The sequence below is a fragment of the Lissotriton helveticus genome, chromosome 7, assembly GCF_964261635.1.
Source record: "Lissotriton helveticus chromosome 7, aLisHel1.1, whole genome shotgun sequence".
Classification (NCBI taxonomy): domain Eukaryota; kingdom Metazoa; phylum Chordata; class Amphibia; order Caudata; family Salamandridae; genus Lissotriton; species Lissotriton helveticus.
Genome location: NC_136068.1, coordinates 584,460,937 through 584,485,384, shown reverse-complemented (window position 1 = coordinate 584,485,384; position 24,448 = coordinate 584,460,937). Strand labels below are relative to the sequence as shown.

General features: G+C 48.0%; 1 protein-coding gene across 5 annotated transcripts in view; it reads left to right on the top strand.

Moving 5' to 3' along the window:
* LOC144768779 (C-terminal-binding protein 2) overlaps window positions 1-23,979 on the top strand; it is a 103,763-nt gene extending 79,784 nt beyond the window's left edge. For all 5 annotated transcript variants that reach the window (XM_078652708.1, XM_078652704.1, XM_078652707.1 and 2 more), the window contains 3 exons: window positions 7,648-7,775; window positions 15,741-15,867; window positions 22,480-23,979. In XM_078652708.1, the coding sequence (XP_078508834.1) occupies window positions 7,648-7,775; window positions 15,741-15,867; window positions 22,480-22,651 (427 nt within the window). In that variant the 3' untranslated portion in view covers window positions 22,652-23,979. The remainder of the gene's footprint in view (window positions 1-7,647; window positions 7,776-15,740; window positions 15,868-22,479) is intronic.
* The last annotated feature ends 469 nt before the right edge of the window (window positions 23,980-24,448 follow it).

Genomic DNA, 24,448 nt, shown 5'->3' with positions numbered 1-24,448 from the left:
CAGTTGCTGTCTTTTTTGACCAGTTTTGCCACCTCCATATTGTCGAAATGCCAGCTTTTTTCGACAAGTTCCCTGAGTGTGGTAGGAAGAAGGCTAAATCTGACCCCCACAGAGTGTGCATACTCGGTCTCCCTTCTACCCATGTCCCTGACTCCTGTGATATCGGTCACTCTTTCTCCAGGAGGACCCTGCGTGACAGGGAGAAGATTAGTCTCCAAGGCCTGGAGCAGAGTAGACATCAAGAACCAGGTGGGACTTCTGGGCATGGAGGGACTCTGTCATCATCCTCTGTTCGTGCATCGGCCTCTGGGGAGCTCCCCAGTCAAGCAAAGGCCCAGGAAAGGCACCAGTCCCGGTCGGGATCTACCCTCTTCGGGACTCATGCGGACGAAGAGATGGCCCGCATGAAGGCAGAAGTGGAAACGCTGAAAGCTGTAGGTTTGGAGAAACCAAAGGAGCCGCGGAAGTTCTTCTACCCCTTCCAGAGGCGTTACTCTTCAGAGATTTCAGCGAGGGCAAGGTCGCCAAGCTGGCCAACAGCAGCAACAACAGCAATACCAGCGACAAACCTTCCAGAAGCGGCAGAGGCGGCCAGCAGGCCTCCTCGGTGAATAAGGGCCAGCCCGGGTCTAAACCCTGAGGCGTTACTTCCCCCCTCGTCCGTTACCTGCTCCGGTGGGGGGAAGCATACAGAATTACTTGGCAGAGTGGAGAAAAATTACTCCGGACAAGTGGGTGCTGAATATTGTTTGCAATGGATACAGTCTTCGTTTTGGCAGCCCTCCTCCAGCTATTCCACCGGTTTGTTCGCAATACCAGCTGCGTGAACTTCAAGCGGAGGCCGATACCCTGTTAAGAATAAGGGCGATGGAAGACGTCCCTCTGTCTCAAAGGGGAAGGGTCTATACTCCAGGTTCTTTCTGGTATGCAAAAAGGACAAAAACGAGTTCAGGCCCATTCTGGATTTGCGACAAGCAAACAAATGGATTCGCAGGGAGAAATTTCGCATGCTGTCCTTGCACTAGATTTATCCTCAGCTGCAACGGGGAGACTGGCTTTGCGCAATAGATCTGCAGGATGCGTACTTCCATGTGCCCATTGCACAGAAACACCGGACGTTCCTGCGCTTCCTAGTCTTCACCAATCACTATCAGTACACGTACTACCGTTTGGTCTGAAGTCTGCAGCCAGGACTTTGTCAAAATGCATGGCAGTGGTGGCAGCGCACCTGAGAAAGAACAAGGTGTTTGTCTACCCGTACCTGGACGACTGGTTGATCAAAGCCTCCACCTTCCAGGAAGCGCAATTGCATTTCAACAGGACGGCCGTTCTGTTGAATCAGCTGGGTTTGCACATCAACATGGCCAAGTCCGTTCCGACTCCTGTTCAGTGCCTGCAGTACTTGGGAGCCTCCATCAATACTCTCAGAGCAAGCATGTCTCCTTTGCAGGAGCGACGCTTATCGATCCTTCGGAAGGCTCAGGCTCTCATGTCCGTTCCATCAACGACAGTGAGGACGGTGTCTTCTCTTCTGGGGTCGATGGCCTCTTGCATCTTCCTCACACCACATGCACGCCTCCACATGAGACTGCTGCAGGAATGTCTGGAGTATCAATGGGACCAGAAACTAGGGAGCTGGGACGACAGGATCCAACTGTCTCTACACGCTCAACAGTCCCTGAGACGGTGGTGTTCAGCAGAGAATCTCCTCAAGGGGATTCCGTTCCACAAGGACATTACCATACAGACTATTGTGACGGATGCTTGTCTCCACGGCTGGGGAGCGCATTCAGACATCTACAGATTCAAGGAACGTGGTCCCAGGCGGAATCCCCGTATCACAGCAATTTTCTGGAACTCAGAGTTGTTCATTTGGCTCTGAAAGCCTTTCATCTGTTCTTCCAGACCAACTCCTTGCTTGTGCAGACGGACAATACGACCACAATGTATTACCTCAACAAGCGTAGGGGCTCGAGATCGCGCACACTGTCCCAGGAAGTGCAGGCAATCTGGCACTGGCTGCTAGCGAGAGGACCGACGATAACTGCTACCCATCTACCGGGTTTGCAGAATGCTTAGGCGGATGTACTCAGCAGGCTGGTCCAGGAAAACCATGAGTGGGTCCTAAACGACGAGGTGCTAGGAAACCTCTTCGAAAGATGGGGCACTCCAGAAATAGATCTGTTCGCCACTGCCGAAAACACAAAATGCCAAGACTTCGCCTCCAGGTTTTACCAACCAGGGACTCTGGGAAATGCGCTATGGATCAGCTGGTCGAACAGCTTTCTGTACGCTTTTCCACCCATTCCCCTGATTCCGGCAGTACTCATCAAGCTGTCTCAAGCCAGAGCACGAATAATTCTCATTGCTCCGGAGTGGCCTCGACAGTGGTGAATTACGGACCTGCTCCACCGGGCTCTCCAACCACATCTGCGGCTTCCATGTCGGCGGACCTTCTCACGAAGTTCGGGGGCAGATGGTGCACAGCAACCTCTCATAGTTGAGTTTGGTGGCATGCCTCTTGAGATAGTACAATAGGGACACTTGAACTTGCCTGACAACTGGATGGAAATACTCAAGGAGGCTAAGAGACCTTCCATAAGGACTTCCTATGCCTATAAGTGGAAAAGGTTCTGCATCTGGTGCACGTCCAAGAACGCTGATCCTACCTCCTGCAAGGAAGATGTAATCCTTCCATACCTCTTGCATTTAGCTCAATCTGGCCTCAATTTCCATTCTATTAAGGTTCACCTCGCAGCATTAACTGCGTATAGGAAATGCCCTTCACAAACCTCCTTCTTCCAGATTCCTGTACTTAAAGACTTTTTGGAGGGATTGAAGAAAATATTTCCCCCTGTTCGGCATCCGTCGCCTTCATGGGAACTGAATGTGGTGCTGTCACGGTTGATGAAGGAACCTTTTGAACCTATTCATAAGGCTTCTCTACAGCATTTATCCTGGAAGGCGGCCTTCCTTATGGCTATAACATCGGCCCGCAGGGTGAGTGAGCTTTGGTCAAGAGCCCTATACAGTGTTTCATGCTTCCAAAGTTGTCATAAGGACTCACCCTAAATTCCTTCCGAAAGTAATTTCTGATTTCCATGTTAATCAGACTATAAATTTACCTACGTTTTTCCAACATCCTTCCTCTCCGGCGGAGAGGTCTCTTCATTCCCTGGATGTAAGAAGGGTGTTGAAATTCTACTTGGATAAGACCAAGGACATTCGTAGGTCAGACCAATTGTTTGTCAATTATGGGTCGGTCAGGACTGGTCTTGCCACCTCTAAACAGTCCATCTCTAGGTTGATTGTGTCCTGTATCCAGCTATGTTACCAAAAGGCTAACAAGACCTTAGGGGGGAAGCCTAAGGCTCATTCCACCAGGGGCAAAGCGCTTACAACAGCTTTGCTACGTAATGTTCCCATTGCAGACATCTGTAGGGCTGCCACTTGGAAGCCGGTCCATACCTTTGCCAAACACTACTGCCTGGACTCTGATTCCGGGGCAGACGCTCAGGTTGGGCAGGCTTCGTTGAGAAATCTGTTTGCACAGTAGTGGTTTTGTCTGTTTCCTCCACCGCTGGTTTGGTTTGTTGGGATGGGCTTGCCATTCTATTCACAAGATTATGTCTATACACAGAGATCCCCAACTACAGAAGGCGTAGTTTCTTACCTGTAACTCCAGTTCTGTAGTAGGGGTATCTGTTATAGTCATAAGCGCCCGCCCTCCTCCCCGGTGGATGAAACGATAATGTACTGAATGCTACAGGCCTGGCTTTATACACCTTCAAAAAGAACTGAAAGTAAAAGGCCTTTGGCTGTGCATCCCGGGATACCGAGGGTCTCTGGAGAGTTCCTTAAAGGCACAGTATCCCTTTTCCAGACACATAATGGCAGCCTATGGGGCTTGTCTGTCCAACCCTTCCTCTCTATCATGACAAAGGATTTTTGTGAAGGGGAGTTTCTCTAGATGTGAAACTTTACAACGTGTGTAAAATTTAATATTATTTGGCTATCTTTTTCACTTCGAGAGGAAGTGCTGGCCAATCTAGCCTTGTAGTTTTAGGCTGCATTGTTTCTTTGATTTTCTTTTAAGTGTCTATGCAGGACTGCAGAAGAAGACAACTTAAGAGACTATTTTGATTGCTCCGGGGTCCACGCACATGGGCGGCACTATTCACAAGATTATGACTATAACCGAGATACCCCTACTTACAGGACTGGTGTTACAGGTAAGAAACTACTCCATCTTCACCTCTGAGGAATGAATACTCAACATAATCTGATACAGATCTTGTATAGCATTCTAAAAACCACTGCACAACATCCAACCACAGGCGAGACCCCAAAGCAGCAGGATATCATACTCTTGAAAATAAGTCGCTGACCTGCTGTCAAAAAGTGCTATATAAAAGGTGCCACATCCAGAAAGGTAACAAGACATGTACTCCGCGTCCTTCCTGGTGCCAAACCGGACATGTCCTGAAGGCCTATCCTGCATCTTGGGGCCCTGAACAGGTACATCAAGACACAAAGGTTTCAGATGACAACACTGCAAGAGTCATTCCACTCGTCAGGAGAGGGGAACTTTATGACAGTAGACCTCAATGATGTATACCAGCACATGGCACTGAACATAAGGTGTTCCTGGGATTCGTGTTGAACCAGGTATACCACCAGTTCAGTATGTTGTTTGTCATTGGGGTAAAGTCGGCACCCAGGGTTTTCACAAAATACCTGGCTTCAGTGGCAGCACACCTATGAAGAAAGGAAATTCATGTCTACCCCTCCCTTTACAACTGGTTCCTAAAGGCAAAGTTGTCCAGCAGTGCAAGAACACAATCCTACAAACACTGCACAAACACCGCTTTTCCATCACCTGGAAAAGTCATCCGTGGTATGATAAAGGGCAAAAGTTTTTCCAGGGGCCAGACTGAACACAGAGCTGAAGATAGCCTTTCTTGGAGAGAGGAGGGTCCAAGCAATGACACCACAGCTCTCCTAAACTAGAAGGGATAAGCTCTGACTGAACACAGTGCCTACGTTTGTGGCCATGATGGAATCTTGCATGACGTACGTACAAATGCCAGGCTTCACCGGAGACTGATCCAGGAATGGCTAAAGAGACACTAGTCACAGGCAATAGGGAGTTGAGATTTAGTGGTTGTAACAGAGTACACAAGGAAATACAATGGTGGAACAGCAACAACCTTACAAAACAGATGTTTCAGACAACCAGGTCTCACAGTTACCATTACAACAGATGCGTCATGGGGTGGAAAGTGCACATGAACAGACTGAACATTAGGTAGGGGCCTGTGGTGCCCAGAAGACAAAGTGAAACACAAATATCCTGGAACTCAAGACAATGTTCCTAGATGTCAGTGTTTGAATTACAACTGAAGGGCGAAGGTCGTACAAGTACAAGCGCACAACACTACAGCAATGTTCTACCTCAACAAAAGGGGACAAGATCATGTGCTATCTAGCCTAGCACAGGAGGTATGGACTTGGCTTTATAAATGAAAATAACGCTAGTAGCAATCCACCTACCAGGAGTGGAAAACACAGAGACAGACCGATAAAGCGGACACACCGGCGCATCCCACAATTGGGAACTAAATGCGCACATACTTTGTTGAATCTTCAGAAGGTTGGTAACCCCGCACATGGATTTGTTCACTACACTGGAAAATGCAAAGTGCCAAGACTTGGCGTACAAACTACCTGTATGGGGAATACCTCATCGATGGAATTGTCTGGGAGATTTGGATACTCCTTATCAATGATCCTGCTGATTCCTCTGGTAATACCAGTACAAACAGATAACCATGATCCTAATCGCACTACAGTGGATGAGTCCAACGTGGAGCTGGGCAGAGAAATGTAGTGCCATTACCAACACTACAGGACATTCTAACCATACAAGGGGTCAAAGTGTTCACCTGGAACCAAAAGTACAGCTTTGCTCCTGAGAACTGTCCAAAAGAACCATGGATGTACTCAATGAAGCAATAAGATCAGTGCTTCACAGGTGTCCTCTCCAGGAATTAAGGGGTCGCCAGTATCTAAAGCAACCATAGCAAGGTGGATAGTCCAGACCATACACAGGTGTCACACAAAAGCAGGTATAACGCGAGAGGAAAAAACAGACCGCACACAACAAAAATGAATGACCATCACTTTCCTTCATAGCGAATGTCTCAATTAACAATATCTGTATGGCTACCACATGACCGAGGGTACACACCTTCACCAAATATTACGGTCGGCATGCAAGCAAGCAAGGAAGCCCAGATGGTCCAGAGTTCAAAAACACCTGTTTTCAAGTATGAGCTCGTTCTCTACCTAACCTTCCAAAGGACAAGAGAATTCCACAACATCATTGGTGATCAGCATGTGGATCCAGTAAGATTCATGCAGCAAAACTAAAAACGTATCTGTAGGAGAGGTTTTGCAGCTTGAAGATTTTCTGGATTCACATGTGACCGTCCCACCTCTGCCGTAAAACCAGTGCAGAGCAACAATGAGGTCAAGACAATTAAACAGTAAGACTGAAGAAGCAACAGACCTAAGAACCTTGGACGAAGAGTCTGAATATGAAAACCCTACAATGGAGGTTCCGGGGCGTACGTCTGATGTAATCTTGGAGGGACATAACAGCAAATGGTCGACAACGCCCACTCCGGGGAAAAAAAATTAACCCAACCATTCCGGACCTACCCACTAGATGGAGGAATAACGGACCGCATTTGATTTCAGAAAATCTTCAATCTGCAAAACTACTCCTGCTGGTAAGTATTCTTGTAGTTTCTTGTAAATCTTAATCAGACTTAGAAAAATTAATTTTACTTTTGCCTAAATGCGACAAACCAAATGTCTAATGGGTCACTAGCGTCCTTAGTCTGTGCCAAAAAAGATTTATGTAATTAAAGTAGTTACTTTGATACTGCATAGTTAACAATGAAATGTGTATGTGTAATGGAGTTTATTTTTTTTAACTTTTTGTTTCAGAACTTGATGAGGTCTTATTTATATTACTGTTTTGCTATTAGTAACGTTTTTATTAACTGCAGAATAAAACTTGACTCTCTAATGCTACTACGCATCAACAACGATTGTCTGTGAACCTCACCATGTTGGCGAATAAATTGCTGCTCACTTTCCCGCTATTGTTCGTGTTGTCTATTTTTTTTTTATACTGTTTCTCTGACTAAAAGCCCATAGGCCAAAGTTTTGTTTTTACTTTGCTTCGTATAAGCATGCGAGAACGTAGTTTAATTTAGGTCAAGGGTCTGAGAGTATTGTGATGCTGGGAATCTCAGTCTGCAGGGAGAGGGAACGGGGTGAAAAAGGTATGTGTCGGTGTCAGTCAGGAGTCAGTGAAGGGTATACTCATAGCAAGCATGTGAGTGAGAGTTTGCAAAGTGATTGACTCCACCCACAGACCTTCTTGCTAGAGCGCAAGGGACGTTACTGGGCTTCTTTGGATGAAGGTAGAGTGATTACTCATCATCCATTGGCCAGTCTCGGTAGGTTGGGGGATGGTCAGCACCAAAGTGGGTGTGATTGAGCTGGACTTGTTGAAGCAAGTTGGTCATACTTTTAGCTACTTATTATTTGGTTTTTTTGTTTACCTCCTGCTAGTTTCTCTCAAGGACCCCTGAAAGATGCCCCTAACTTAATCTGCACCCCACACACTGCCTGGTACAGTGAGCAAGCATCCATCGAGTCCAGGGAAGAGGCTGCGAAGGAGATCCGCCGAGCCATTGCAGGTAAAGATTAAGGTGTTGTTGAATGCAGGGCGACCGGTCATAGAAGGGAGACCCAGGGAAGAGTAATCACTGCTGTTGCTGGAGATGGCTTTCCAGGGGTGGTGGAGTGCACTAAGAGTAGATTAGCAAACATGTTTTCAGAGATCCACCAGCACTACTCAAGATAAGGACCATCTTGAAAGGAGACAAGAGGTTGTGCAAACGAAACAGGGGTAGGACACTAGTTGTAAGGAAATAACATCAGGTGTGGGAAAGTGGCACATGAATTGCTGATGACTTGGAGGTGGCCCTGTATGTGTGAATGGGCCAGCAGGTGTGGGAGGAGGCACACTGTAGAGAGAGCAGTGGTAAGAGACACCAGATCTGTAGGGAGCACAACATTGTTAAGGAAAGCCATTGGGGGTGTGGTGAAATTTTGGTGTCTGGGTACAGGCTGGCATATGTAGGTAGTTAAAAGGGGAGGAGGGACAGACAGTACATTTGACTACATCTTTATTTGTATTTTCTTCCTTCAATTATCTGAACTTCAGTCATAAATGCACACTATATTTCACTGCAATTCAACGTAACATTTCGGTGCAGGGATAGTGTCATTTTCTAAATATCAGCACCCAAAGGTGACTTTTGGGGTAATATTTTCAAGTGTTTTATGAACAGTTGTTGGGTGGCTGTGGGAACCATGTTATTTCATAGAACAGGGTCTGTTTTTTCAATAGCTCCCATTGTGTAGTGATGAGTTTGATGGGCTCGATTAACCCTAGTAAAGGTTTCAGGAGAATGCCTTATATAAAAAGGTTCAAATTGTTTTCTCAATCGAAATGTGACTATTGAACTTAAGAGCTTTAAGACTGCTGCACTCCCAGCCAAGGCATTGCCTTCACATGCATTACGTACCCCTTCTAGCGTCTAGCTTTTTTACCGACCAAACCGCTTCTCAAGATACATTACCTTTTAGCACAGTCAAGCCCCTTTGAACCTAGAAATTAACTGTTGGTCCAGTCTCCTGCTATAATGCACGGATGCTTAAAAAAGAATCCCGTTCATTCTAGTGGCAGCTGCTCTGCACTTGGTGCATTGCTCTGTAGTAGGAGATCTCTGTGTATAGTCATAATCTAGTGAATAGTCCCGCCCATGTGCGTGGACCCTGGAGCAATCAAAAATCTCCTAAGGTGTCGAAAAATGCAGAACTGCACAGACAATTAAGAGAGAATTTAAAGACAGATAATGCAGCCTATATCCACAGGCTACACTGTCCAGTACTTCAACTAGAAATTCCACCAAAAATCCACAAACAGCAAAGCCTGTCCAGATTTTCCTTGCTTTAACAGCAAAAACCCCTCTGGAATGATAGAGAGGAAGACATGGACAGACAAGCCCCAAAGGCTGCCATTATGTGCCTCAAAACAGGATACTGTGCCTTTAAGAGAACTTTCCAGAACTTCACAGTATCCCAGAATGCACTGCAGGTCCCTTTTACTTTCAGTTCTTTTTTGAGCTCTCCCTTTTCAAGGGTTTATTGGTGATATTTTTCACTTTTTCAAAGTTATTTGAGTGCTTTTCTTGAAGTACTTTGCTGTTTCTTCCTGTTTGTATTTGGGTGCACTCTTAATTGTGTAATATGCCTGCATTATTCGACAAATGCCCTGAGTGTTCCAGGAAGAAGACCAAGTCTGACCCACACGAGGGGTGTATCATCTGCCTTCCTTCATCCCATGTCCCAGAGGAGTGTGACATCTGCCAGGGTTTCTCTAGCAGGACCCTGAGTGATAGGATGAAGATCAGGCTTCAGGGCCTTGAAGACAGAAGAAGGAAGGCACAAGGTGGGTCTGGAGGTGCTTCATCTGCCCATGTGGAGGCCTCTGGGGGGCTCCCGAGGGGCAGGAAGACCAGCAAACGTCCCCATTCTCCGTCAGCGTCGATTGCACCGACCACGACGTCGAGAGGGATGACTGCAGTCTGTTCCCCATCTCCCCAGGCCTCTGGGTCGAGGCGACGTCGACATTTGGCGTCGAGGGACCTGAACAGGCCGCCGTTGAAGTCTCCAGTGACTATTTCGTCGTCGTCAAGTATTCGACGTCGAGAGGCTCGGCGCTCGCCGTCGAGGCGATTTCGCCGTCGGCGAAGAGAAGGTCGTCGTCGAGGGGATCCTTGACGTCGAGACGTAGGTCGCCGTCGAGGCGAAGAAGGCCGCCGTCGAGGCGAAGAAGGCCGCCGTCGAGTGATCGGCGCTCGCTGTCGAAGAAGCGTAGCTCGCCGTCGAGGGGCCGACGCTCGCCGTCTGGTCGCCGTTCTTCGACCCCGGGAAGGCGCGGAAGAAGTTCTGGTGCCAGGAGTCAGTCTGGCAGGCGTCAAGTGCCTATGGGAGACTCTCCAAAGTCCCAGCCCTAGTAAGGAGGGCGGTTCACCGGGCTCGGTGTACTCTGTTGTGTATACCTCTGCTAGGCCGAAGATCGTTAATCCGCCTCCTCCTCCTCCGTTACAGAGAGGACTTCCTCCGCGGGCTCCCACCCCGCCTCCTCAACCGCAACCCCAGTTACCGGCTGACAAGCCTCCTCCGATCCCTCCGAGGAACGGTTCGTTGCCACGATTTCCTACTCCTAAGGGGACCCCTCGGCCGAGGGCTCCATCCAAGCCAAAGTCTCCCATCCCGGTGGAACCGGCAGGGCGACCGAAGCCAAGGAAGTCGCGATCCCGCTCCGGACGGAGAGGGAGGTCGCGCAGTCGTCGCAGATCCTCAAAGAGGTCAAGACGGCGCCACAGGAGGCGCGGATCACGGTCCCGCACGGACTCTTCCAGAACCAGGTCCTTCTCCCCGACCCTATCAGACTCCCCGGGGACGAGGGTGTCTCCCGTGGATGACCTCAGCACGTTTCAGGATGTTCTCTTGAGGGGTGCTGCAAAATTGGGAATCACGGTGACTGCTCCTACACCTACGGCGTCCGTGATTTTTGAGACCCTTCACAAGAAGCATTTGTCTCGCCCTCTACTACCGCTCGTGCCAGGATTGGTAGAGCCAGCGGAGGAGCTGTTCCTTACACCTGCAACGACGAAAGCCGCTCCGTCCCGTCTTCTTAAGAAGTACAGGGCTCCGGATTCCGACCCGGCTTTTCTGAGGGTTGACCCTGTTCCGGACTCCGTTATAGTGACGGCTGCCAGAAAACAACACTCTACCTCTCCGTCTTCTACCGTGCCTCCGGATAAGGAGAGCCGATGGATCGACTCAAATGGCAGGAAGGCCTGTGGGACGGCCTCTACGTCCATGAAGGCCGCTAGCGATACGGCTCTGCTAGGGCGTTATGATCATGCCCTGTGGGAATCCCTCCAGCAGTTCGCGGAACTCCTGCCACGTGATAGGAGGGAGGATTTCCTGGAGATCCAGAAGGAAGGGATGCTGGTCTCGAACCAGGTCATCAGCGCGGCCGCTGATGGCTCTCTTTTGGCGGCGCTTGGGTATTGTCATGGGATCAACCAGCGATGCCATGCCTGGCTCAGGCTCACATCACTCAAGCCGGAGGCCCAGCAGCGAGTGGCTAATCTGCCCTTCTCGGGGGAAACCCTGTTCGGCAAACATGCAGATGATAAGATGGCCCGCATGAAGGCGGGGGCGAGACTCTGACGGCTGTGGGCTTGGAGAAGCCCAAAGAAAAGTAAGCCTACCGCCCGTTCCAGGGACGGTTTGGGGCGCAGGGCAGAGGGCGAGGACAGGCTTCGGGACAGCAGCAGCAACAGCAGCAGTTCCGGAGGCCCTTCAAGAAGCGCCAGAAGGGTAGAGGAGGTCAGCAGTCCTCTACAGCGAACAAGGGCGCGGCTGGGTCTCGACCCTGAGCTGTTACTTCCCCTACATCCGTTACCCGCTCCGGTGGGGGGAAGCGTTCGATTTTTTTTCTGGCAGAGTGGAGAAAAATTACTCAGGACAAGTGGGTGCTGAATATTGTTTGCAATGGATACAGTCTTCGGTTCACCAGCCCGCCTCCATCAATTCCTCCGGTCAGCTCGCAGTTTCAGCTGCGCGAGCTCCAGGCGGAGGCCGATGTCATGTTAAGGAAAAGGGCGATAGAAGACGTACCTCTGTCTCAAAGAGGACGAGGTCTGTACTCGCGGTTCTTCCTGGTTCGCAAAAAGGACAAGAACGAGTTCAGGCCCATTCTGGATTTGCGACGAGCAAACAAGTGGATTCGCAGAGAGAAGTTTTGCATGCTGTCGTTGCATCAGATTTATCCTCAGCTGCAACGGGGAGACTGGCTGTGTGCCATAGACCTACAGGATGCATACTTCCATGTGCCCATTGCACACAAACACAGGAAGTTCCTGCGATTCCAAGTCGGCGCCAATCATTATCAGTACACAGTACTGCCATTCGGACTGAAGTCTGCGCCCAGAACATTCTCGAAGTGCATGGCAGTGGTAGCCGCACACCTAAGGAAGAAAAAGGTGTTTGTCTACCCGTACCTGGACGATTGGTTGATCAAGGCCTCCTCCTCGGAAGCTCAAGAGCACTTCCAGAAGACGTGCGTTCTCTTGAACAAGCTGGGGTTGCACATCAACATGTCCAAGTCTGTCCCGACTCCGGTACAGTGCATCTAGTACTTGGGAGCCTCCATCAATACGCTGTCAGCAAGCGTGTCTCCTTCGGAGGAGCGACGCTTATCACTCCTTCGGAAGGCTCAGGCTCTTATGACCACTCCATCTACAACAGTGAGGACAGTGTCTTCTCTACTGGGATCGATGGCCTCTTGTATCTTCCTCACTCCACACGCACGGCTGCACATGAGACCATTGCAGGAGTGCTTGGAGGATCAGTGGGATCAGAGGAAAGGATCTTGGGACGACAGGATACGACTGTCTCTGCATGCTCTTCAGTCTCTGACGTGGTGGTGTTCGGCGGAGAATCTCCTGAGAGGGGTTCCCTTCCACAAGACATTCCCATGCAGACTATCGTGACGGATGCGTCGCTCCACGGCTGGGGGGCGCACTCCGGAGACCTACAGATTCAAGGGACGTGGTCCCCGACGGAGTCCACGTACCACATCAATTTCCTGGAACTCAGAGCTGTTCACTTGGCGCTGAAGGCCTTTCATCCATCCTTCCGGACCAACTCTTTGCTTGTTCAGACGGACAATACGACCACGATGTATTACCTCAACAAGCAGGGGGGGTCGAGATCGCGCACTCTGTAGCAGGAGGCGCAGGCGATATGGCACTGGCTTCTAGCCAGAGGACTGACGATAACTGCTACCCATCTACCAGGTGTGCAGAATGTTCAGGCAGACGCACTGAGCAGACTGATTCAGGAAAACCACGAATGGGTCATAAACTACGAAGTACTAGGAGAAGTCTTCGCAAGGTGGGGGACTCTGGACGTAGATCTGTTCGCCACCGCGGAAAACAGCAAATGCCGAGACTTCGCCTCCAGGTACTACCAGCCAGGGACGCTGGGGAATGCGTTATGGATCAACTGGTCGAACAGCTTTCTGTACGCTTTTCCACCCATTCCCCTGATTCCGATGGTGCTCATCAAGCTGTCACAGTCCAGGGCGCAGATGATACTGATTGCCCCGAATGGCCCAGACAGTGGTGGTTCACGGACCTGCTTCACCGGTCTCTCCTTCCTCACATGCGGCTGCCGTGCAGGCCGGACCTTCTCACGAAGTTCGGGGGGCAGATGTTGCACCCCAACCTCTCGTCTTTGAGTTTGGCGGCATGGCTCCTGAGATAGTGCAATGTGGCCATTTGAATCTACCAGAAGATTGTATGGACATACTGAAGGAGGGTAAGCGACCTTCCACTAGGACTTCCTATGCTTACAAGTGGAAGAGGTTTTGCATCTGTTGCAAGTCCAAGAACTATGACCCAACGACGTGTAAGGAAGATGTCATCCTTCCGTATTCCATTAAGGTTCATCTGGCTGCTTTTGACTGCCTACAGAAAATGCCCTTCACAGACTTCCTTCTTTCAGATCCCTGTGATCAAAGACTTCTTGGAAGGCTTGAAGAAAGTGTTCCCTCCTGTCCGGCTTCCTTCGCCTTCATGGGAATTGAATGTGGTGCTGTCCAGATTGATGAAGGAGCCTTTTGAACCTATTCATAAGGCTTCTTTGCAGCACCTATCCTGGAAGGCGGCGTTCCTCGTGGCCATTACATCGGCCCGCAGGGTGAGTGAAATTCAGGCGTTGTGTTGCCAAGAACCTTATACTGTATTTCATGCTGCTAAGGTTGTTATGCGTACTCACCCTAAATTTCTTCCTAAAGTTATATCTGACTTTCATGTTAACCAGACCATAACTTTACCTACGTTTTTTCAGAATCCTTCTTCTCCAGCGGAAAGGTCCTTGCATTCCCTGGATGTCAGGAGGGTGTTGAAATTGTATCTGGATAAAACCAAGGATATTCGTAGGTCAGACCAATTGTTTATCAATTATGGATCAGTCAGGACAGGTCTTGCTACCTCTAAACAGTCCATTTCTAGGTGGATTGTGTGCTGTATACAGTTGTGTTACCAAAAAGCTGGTAAGACCTTAGGGGGTAAACAAACCTAAGGCTCATTCCATCAGGGGCAAAGCTGCCACGACTGCTTTGCTCCGTAATGTTCCTATTGCAGAAATCTGCAAGGCGGCCACTTGGAAGTCGGTCCATACTTTTGCTAAGCATTACTGCCTGGACACTGATGCCAGAGCAGACGCTCAGGTTGGGCAGGCTTCGCTGCGAAATCTGTTCGCACAGTAGTGGTGTTATTTTCTCTTTTCTCCACCGCCGCTTTGGTGTGGGGATGGGCTTGCCATTCTATTCACTAGATTATGATTATACACAGAGATCCCCTACTACAGAAGGAGTAGTTTCTGTCCTGTAACTCCAGTTCTGTAGTAGGGGTATCTCTGTTATAGTCATAAGCGCCCGCCCTCCTCCCCGGTGGAGAGAGATATTCCTGGAACTCCAGTTCTGTAGTAGGGGTATCTCTGTTATAGTCATAAGCGCCCGCCCTCCTCCCCGGTGGAGAGAGATATTCATGTAAGGAATGCTACAGGTCCGGCGTGTTACGCCTTCAAAAAGAACTGCAAGTAAAAGAGACCTGCAGTGCATTCTGGGATACTGTGAAGTTCTGGAAAGTTCTCTTAAAGGCACAGTATCCTGTTTTGAGCCACATAATGGCAGCCTACGGGGCTTGTCTGTCCATGTCTTCCTCTCTATCATTCCAGAGGGGTTTTTGCTGTTAAAGCAAGGAAAATCTGGACAGGCTTTGCTGTTTGTGGATTTTTGGTGGAATTTCTAGTTGAAGTACTGGACAGTGTAGCCTGTGGATATAGGCTGCATTATCTGTCTTTAAATTCTCTCTTAATTGTCTGTGCAGTTCTGCATTTTTCGACACCTTAAGAGATTATTTTTGATTGCTCCGTGGTCCTCGCACATGGGCGGGACTATTAACTAGATTATGACTAGAACAGAGATACCCCTACTACAGAACTGGAGTTACAGAACAGAAACTACTCCTTCCTGCCAACTGATGTTTCTTGGAGCATAGAGCCCCCTCCCTTTTAGGACTATCTCCATGCAGCTACAGTTTTACTTCCTGCCTCCTAGGACTCCTTATTTCTGCCCCCTTCCGTAGAACCAATCGATATATCTTAGCCCACTCTGCTCTTCCCAGCCATCCTTCATCGCCTCTTTCTAAATGAGAACCGTTTTCACATGCCATTACTCTCCTAGGTCTAGTAATAATAAAACTCTTGACTTAGTCTTCCAGTCTGATGGCAGTTCGCCATGACACCAATCCTTTCCCCTGTAAGCTTTTTTCATTTTCTCCTTCTGTTGTTCAATTAAGGAAACCCGGCCTCAGAAAACCTATCTTGAGTCACCATGATTAGAATGTTCCCTTTTACATCCTCTGGACTCTCTCGTTAAGTGTTTATTATTGTCCTCCACATTGACCTTTACCTGCACAGGATTTCATTTCCATATTTCGTCTCCACAGGTCCCATTCCTGATGCTCTGCGGAACTGTGTTAATAAGGATTACCTTCTGGCAGCAGCCCAGTGGCCTGGAATCGACCCAGCAGCTGTGCATGCTCATGCAGAGCTAAACGGAGCATCAGTTTACAGGTGAATGGACGGGGGGGCACCCAAAGGATAAGATCTCATTGCTCTTGTTACAACGTGATATTCAGATATGATTGCCAAAGCTGTTAAAATAGCTTTTTCAGTATGAGAGCACATAGGAGCACCTCTGTACTGCAGATATCGCATTTATTGTCTTGTTTAGGTTCACTTGACTGGAGGGCTGGCCTTGTTCAAGTGCTTGGGTTAGTGTTACCGTAGAGGGCTGGGGGCTCCTGCTATACTCAGTAGTTCAGCTTTTTCCCACTAACAACTGGAAGTTTGGTTCAGGGTCCAATTGCAGGTCCTACAAAATATACTTTAAGAATTATGATGGCTAAATGAAAGGAAGATCTGAGGGTGGAGAAAAAATATAACTGGGTGGCCCAGGAAGTGTCTGTTCTACTGCTTCCATGCACACACTGAGGAGAGACTCCCTAAGTGGGATATCAAAGGAGAAAAGGTATCACCAAGCCTCTGGCCATTCCTTATATGTTGACTCGACAAACCTAAAAGTTGGCATTGAAGCATGGTTCCGTAGGCCCTCTCCTTAACAATATTGATACAAAGGCTGATAACTCTGTATTTGGCTACCTCCAGCCACCAGTTGTCTGGTATGAGGGGGGCAGTTACTCCTTTAATTAAGGGGAATACACTTTGTGAGGAAATGGGCTGTATTATGTGGTGTGGTTTTGCGACCTCACTGTGTAATACTTACCCAACCTTTAGGGCCCTGAGGTTTGGTTTGTTAGTCAAACTTTCAGCTCAATCTCTAGTAGCCGTGGCTCTGAGAAGCAACGCTAACACAAAGGAACAAATGTAAGCATTTAAACCGCACCAAAACAATTGGGGGAAAATCATTAAGACACCAAAGAAACACATCACCAACTTATACAAATAAAATGCTTTTTTATGTATTTTTAGACACTTGTATGAAGCTGGATCTTTATAGAAATATACCAAAACGAGAGATGCTGTGTAGAGAGTCCAGGTATCCCTTATTAGTGGACAGGCTTGCTTCAACAATGCCACGGTGCTCTTTTTGTGGTAGTGTGGTCGACCAACCTTAGGCTTATGAAGGAGGGTTGTTAAGACATTTGTTGCATACACACAGTCAATAAATGGTACTCAATAAGGAGATCCACACCAATGTGAAAAATAGCACACATTGTTATATATTTTTAGACACCATGAACTTCATTAATGGTTAAGTGTATGAAGCTGGCTTTGTATATACTATACCAAAGTAAGGTATAGTGTGCAGAGTCCAGTGAATCCCCAAAGGCTTACAGAGGTAAAAGTAGATAATACCTTACTCTGTTTGTGGTAGTGTGGTCGAGCAGTAAGGCTCTATCAGAGGGCAATGTTAAGAATTTATTGTACACACCCAGGTAAGAAATGATTTTACACACTCAGACTGAACTCTGACCAATTGTTTTGTATAAAAATATTTCTTAGTTGTATTTTATTTTGAGAAACAAGCAAGACTTGGTGCAGGTAAGTAAAATTGTACTTTTTAAGGATGGTACAGTTGAATGGAATGCAGTTGGCTTTGTTACAGCTAGGTCTAATGTTCAGAAGCAGTTGAAATTACTTTTCAGTTAATTTGATTACTTTTAGATTACTTTTCAGATTGTGTTCTACTCAGTGTGATGTGCCTAGACATCACACTGGGACATTTCCTGCATAAAAGGTAAGTGAGTCAGTTTTTCTTTAAACAGTTGCATAGTTTCCCATACAATTTCCAACTCCACTCAAAACATTTTTCTCAAAAAAGCAGTCAATGCAGTACTATGGTAGAAAATCAGGTTATCGGTTTTAAGGTAAGTACTCTGTCTTGGGAGTTGGATTTCTGGCGTTAAAACCAGGGTTCCACCAGGTTCAAGGATGCAGGGCAGCCGGGTGTAGAGTGCGGAGGCCCAATGTTATCCAATGGGGGATAGGGGCCTTTGGTTGGGGGCTGCTCACAGGCACGCCACTTTGATAGTAAAGCTCCTAGGGTTTAGCTCAAGGCGAAGGGGATCCAAGATTGCAGACAAGATTCACCCACAGCGGCACTGGGGTGGCTGGGTGCAGGGTGCTTGATCGACATCGGGAGCCTTGTGGTTTCAATGAGGAAGCTCCCGTCAGAACAAACACTGTAGGCTCGGGCAAGAAGATCTTCTGGAGACGACCACCGGTTGGAGAGGTAAGTTGGGATGTCGTGGGATGCCAAGACACAGTTGGTTGGGCCACCCAAGGTCGTGGGGCGTCTGGTGCAGGGATGTCTTTTGGCATCAGGTTTTCCTTCCCGGCTCCGGTCTCGGTCGGGCGTTCCTCTAGATAGGGGCTGCAGGCATCGTCAGGAGACTTGAGGGAGGTCAAGAATCAACAGATCCCAGGTCCGGATCGCCGGGGAGACCTCCTCGTGGTGTTGGGCCACTCAAACTCTGGCCATGGGCGTCTGGTACAGAGTGGTGCAGATTTGGCCGGAGCCAGAGTCTGTTGGTGAGCAAATCCTGGGAGGGGGGTGGGTGGGTGGGAGGGTGTATGTGTGTGTAGCACCTCGAAGTGTGGCCCAATATGTGCTGCAGTCCTTAGAGGCCATCACTGGTCACAGTACCCTTGGGACACATTGTACAAGGAACTTGCATGTGGCTAGAGAGTTGGGGCAACCATGCAAACAAAAGGCACTTTCCTTCAGTAAGTACTTTTTAAAATGGCAGTATTGAAGAAATCAGGTAAGTACACTTGTATTGTCTCTAATGCTTTAATGTTATCGTGTGGCGATCAACACATATACTGCATATGGGTAGTTGGTAGCGACTTACAGGACCAATCTTCTGAACTTAAGTTAAGTACGGGGCAAGGTCCAACAGGTCACCTCTGGAGGCGCTAGGGCGTCCAGGTGCAGAGGTGCTTTTTGGAGTCTGTTGTCGTGTTGATTTCAGTAGGAAATGGTCCTGGGACAAAGAAGCTGCACTTGGGTACTAGGGGTGCCAGTCCAGCTAAACTAAGAGGGGGGCGCAGGACTCCCTATCCTAGTGCACATAAGGACACCTTTGGTCCACTTCTCCTCTGACTGTAGGGCTAGGTGTAGGATGCTGGGTTTCTGTTGCAGTAATACCCCCTCTTTTTGCCAGATTTCTGATGCTCTTTGACTTGATGTGCACAGGGTTCTTGCCAGTCGAGTTCCCAGGGCCTGTGTTCTTTCGCAAAACTGTAGCTTGTACCCACAATTGGTAGGTGATAATGGGGTAAACCCTTTGTTCACCGACCTGGGTCAGCATGTAGTTACAAAAAGAAGTGGTCGGTTACATAACATATTCATAGCGTTCATTTCATCAGTAAATGGTTAGAAGGTACACATAAACCAAGTCAAAACTGAACTGAATTTAATTCAGCTATAAGCAGTGATATCCAATATTTACACAGTTATTTTGTATTTAATTCATACAATACATAACAATGGATGTGGTCATTGTTCAAAATAGTGCTCAGTGGGTGTCAAAAAGAGGGGTTCCAGATTCAGTAGGGTAGGGTGTGGTTGGAATAGATGGAGGGACAAAGAAAAGGAATTGTGTCCTGTAGACAATTCAAAATTAATCTTAAAACATTTCCCGTCTATAATAGATCACGCTGTTCCCTATACAAACAATACACGAGGACCAAATATGGCAAATTCTAGTGTGACGTGTATGTTTGCAGTCCCGGATGGGTTGGGAATTGGCGTGGGATTTGGAAAATTCTTTAATTCGTACTAGTAGGTGTGGTATCAGTCACACACCAACTAGAAGGATTAGTCTGGGAGAGGTTCTCACACACCATCTGTTGGTCTGCTGGAGTTAATCCACGGCATGATTAACTCCAGCAGACCAACAGATGGTGTTCACTAACCTAGAAGAATCTAAACACCACCACCGGCGCAAGTCTCCAACTGAGGTGGGACTCTTTTACACGCCTGAATGAATGTGCTCACTAACACTATCTTCACTGTCCTGATGAAGACCCTAAACTGAGGAACCACCCGCCCTTACTACCGGGGTCGAAACGTCGACAACAGTACTCTCCAACATACACGTCACACTAGAATTTGCCATATTTGGTCCTCGTGTATTGTTTGTATAGGGAACAGCGTGATCTATTATAGACGGGAAATGTTTTAAGATTAATTTTGAATTGTCTACAGGACACAATTCCTTTTCTTTGTCCCTCCATCTATTCCAACCACACCCTACCGAATCTGGAACCCCTCTTTTTGACACCCACTGAGCACTATTTTGAACAATGACCACATCCATTGTTATGTATTGTATGAATTAAATACAAAATAACTGTGTAAATATTGGATATCACTGCTTATAGCTGAATTAAATTCAGTTCAGTTTTGACTTGGTTTATGTGTACCTTCTAACCATTTACTGATTAAATGAACGCTATGAATATGTTATGTAACCGACCACTTCTTTTTGTAACTTGTACCCACAATTGGCACCTCTCTAGGCACATGTCAGTCTCTTGTAAAAGGTACTATGGGTACCAAGGGCACTGTGAACAGGGAAGGCCTCTAAAGACGGCAGCACATATTTGCCACCCTTAGAGGTCCTGTAACTTAACACAGAGACACTGCCATTGCAGGCTGCGTGCTTTGGTGCAGAGAAAAGTGAAGAGTCAACATGGCACACATTCCTGTGTGCTATGCCTGCAACCCACTACCTATAGTACTGGTAAGATACCCCTCTAGCTGGGTGCACTTTACCACTGTTGAGGGTACAGTTGCATGAACACTGTACCCCTACAGTGTCTAGGTCCATTCTTTGACATTGTAAGTGCAGTAAAGTCATAAAGAGTATATCGTCTGGGAGTTTGTCATTACAAACTCCTTAGGACTATAATGGCTTTACTGAATTCTGGGACGTTTGGCAGAAAACTTCTCACCATAGTAAACACACACTGATGCCAGTGTGTGATTTATTATACAATGCACTCAGGGGTCATCGTAGAGATGCCCCCTGAAAAACGACCAGTCTCTGGTTGGTTCCTTGACTGGTAAACACCAACCTGCCACCACGAGATATGTCTGGACCCCCGGGATGGGAGCCTTTGCTGTCTGAGCCCAGAAACAAAGCTTTTCCTGGGCGGAGGGGGTCACTCCTCCCCACGTCAGGAAGAGCCATCTGTGGCAGGGGAGCTTCAAAGGCCTTGCCGCCTGTGTAACGCGACCTCAGCCTCTCTTGCTATCAGGAGTAGGCATCCTTCCTGTCTCCCCTCCTTTTCGAAGGAAGACAGACCGGAACAATCAGCCTAGAAGGTGTGCCCACCTCTGCCAACCCAACCCCTCAGGTGGGGAGGAGAGGTGAAGCCCACTCTTCAGTGCCCGCCATCTTGCAGATAGCAGGCACGCTCCAATCAGGATAAGGGATTGCACCCACTCCCCCACGTGTGGTTGTGAGCATGCCAAGGGTGTAGGCACCCTAAGGTGAGTAAGCCCATTGGCCACTGACTTCGAGACCCCCTAAGACGCCCCTAAATAGCCTATTGGGGGCAGCCCTGTACCAAGATAATCGCAACCTACCAAGAAGGACGAAAGAAGACGCCCAGCAGAGGAGACTGCAGAGAAGAACTGACTTGGCCCCAGCCCTACCAGCCCACCTGCAGTTTGCAGCGATCTTGAGCCACAAGTCTCCTTGTCCTGCAGCCAGCGACCTCCAGAAACCCTGGAGGACTGATTGCCTTCAACAAAGACTGGATCTCCTGCGAACAGCAACTCTGTTCAAAAGAAACACTAAATAGAGACTCTTAGCCTTCTGAGTAAAAATAAACTCTACGCCTGAAACCACCGATGCAACCTACGGCCCGAGTCAGTCCCCCACTGGTCCCAGTGGGTCCCCAGCGCTCCAGGGTGACCGTACACTGTGGGTTGACCCCTCCAGGACTCTCCTACGTCACCTGCAGCCTTTGCACGGGGGACCCTGTGAGTACAAGTTGAAATCTGACCTCAAAAGGCGCCGCTACATCCGGCCCCTGTGCCCTGGAGAAGAGGACCTGAGGTGCACCTACGTCCCATAGCCCTCCAACTTACCTGCCCAGCTGTTGGTTCCTCCCGGAAGACTTCCTGCAGCCAGAACGGCAACTCCCTTTGACAACAAACGGGCACCTGATGCCAAATCAGCACCCTGCCGCCCCTGTTCCACTGTGGGTACACCTTGTATGCTAAAACAGACACCCCCCTGCCCCCTTCTATGTTACTATTTCCCTTTTCTGTGGTGCCTCCATTGCTGTCAAAATTCAGTTGAAATAGATCTTAGATATTTAATATTTATGGTGAGTGTTACACTGGGATCTTTGGGAGCATACCGGAGAGCTGTTGGAAATTTTATTTTTCCTCCTTATTTTTATAAAGGTACTTTGGTTCGTTCTTGAACCAGAAAAGGCGTTCTGTTAGCCTAGACTAAGAGTAGGTGTGGAAGAGTTACGTACTGTTTTCGTTGTGTTTTCTGAATATATATATATATATATATATATAATTTACTCCAATAATGTACTACTTCTTAGTACTTTTGATTTTCTCTATTCCTGTTTCAATGGTTCATCCATGTTTCTATTTCTCTCCAGTAACAGTTGTCTTGTTGGTTGCAGGTTTCCCCCTGGGGTTGTTGGAGTCGCACCACCTGGACTGCCAGCAACTACTGTGGATGGGCTGGTTGCTGCTTCTCACCCTTTGCCTCATGGAATGCCCTCTCTTTCTCACACCCCATCCCCCGGACAAACCAACAAACCTGACCCTGACAGAGAGCCCTCCGACCAATAGCATTGTCCTTCCTTTCTTCCTTTCTTTTCCCACCTCCCCATCGTTTCCTCGGATAGAGGCCAGGATCCTGGATTTTTAGCAGCCCTCATCTTATCTGGTAGAAGAAACTAAGCAGAGACATGCCGGGACTGCTCCACTTTGAAATGTTGGACCACTTCTTCTGAGCAAGAGGAGAGCTATTATCCAGAACAGTATACTTTGCAGATTGCCTTTCAACACATTTTTTTAAACAAGTTTAGTTTTAAGCAGAGATTATCCTGACCGTTCCATTGGCCTGGAACTGGCTTTTGGCAATGAATCTGGGCCAGTCTATTGATTATCCTCGTGCTGGTGCAGGACAACATGAAAAGCTGCAGCACACTCCTCTATTTTTCCCCCTTACTTTCTTTAGCTCTATGCAGCTTGGCAGTAAGATCATGAGCTGCAGAGGTGAATGTAGACCCATACATGTGTGAGCTTACCGCTTTATAGTGAAAGAGGGTAGTTCCCACTGGCACCCTGTGACTTGCCCCAGGTAGTCTTGTGTGTGCCCTTGCTCAGGAAGGTAGGTGTATGTTTACATGAGGTAGACATATGTAAGCTCAGGTATTGAGTAGGCATGCATACAAGCAAGGTCAGGGGTGTTTTTGGGTGAAATTTCTGATGGCTATAAGTGTTGCGTACCATTGGGCATATACAGGTCAGCGAGTGTGGTAGTTAAGGATTGGGGGTGTTTGACCTCTTATCGCGATGTGTGAGTGACAGTCTTTGTGCTTACAAACAGTGGTGAGAGCAACTTCTGTACTGATTGTAAATGATTACAAATGGAAGTCTGCCCCCTTCCCCGTTGCTGTGCTGATTGAGGATTCTGTCATCAGCTCTTCAAGACACTTGGCTCAATATTCAAAGTGCTCAGAAATGTTCAAGTTGTCCTGTGCTGGAGATAAGGCTGGCACTTCCACACTCAGAATCTGCCTGCAAAGTTGCAACTTTTTGTAACTCTTGGACATTTTCCATTTGATGGAGCAAATTCCTGGCTGTTGACGCACCACTGGAAGTGACTTCCTGCCATTCCAAAACAAAGATGGCTGCTGTTTCCCTCATTTTCTCAGTGGGCCTCTGCCTGATAATGATGCATCATAGAAAACCAACAGATTCAACCCTTATTTTTGTACAGATTTCTAGCGTGTGTCTTTGCTCTGCCATGGCAGACACATGCCCACCTCCTGTAGTGCGTGCCCAGACCTCTCCCGTGCAGTGTGTATCAAAGGTGGTTGCTGGATCATGTGATTTTTACCTACAATCTTCATCAGTATTTTCTTTCGATGGAGTAAAAAATATTTTAGAAACCAGTGGCTCATAAGTGTTTGTTTTGAAAGGTAAAATCGTTCACTTGGGTTTTATCACATGTATTGTGAGTGTCCCCCTTCTTTGAGAACATTGCTTGGAGTTGCACTTATTTCTTGCGAGAATGCTCTTATCTGAGGGACTGCAAGGACTCTAGTTCTGCTGACTGGTTAATAGCCTCCTTCAAGTGAGCTGTAGTAAGGAGACTGCTGGTGCAGAGTTTGCCGAGAGAACATGTGCTGCATGGGATATTGTTGACTATAAGGGGCTTGGAGCCTACCATTTGTTGTCTTAATTATCACTCTTTGCTGCCTCCTAATTGGCCAGCGGATGCCCTTTCACTACTACTTTCGTTTGGCGCATGGAAGAGGAAGTGAAACAAGCCAATTAATCGGGTACTGATTGATTTAGCTTGATTAGTGTCCTTCAGCGTTCCAGGCACTGCTCGCACTGTGGTTTAGGTACTCTCCT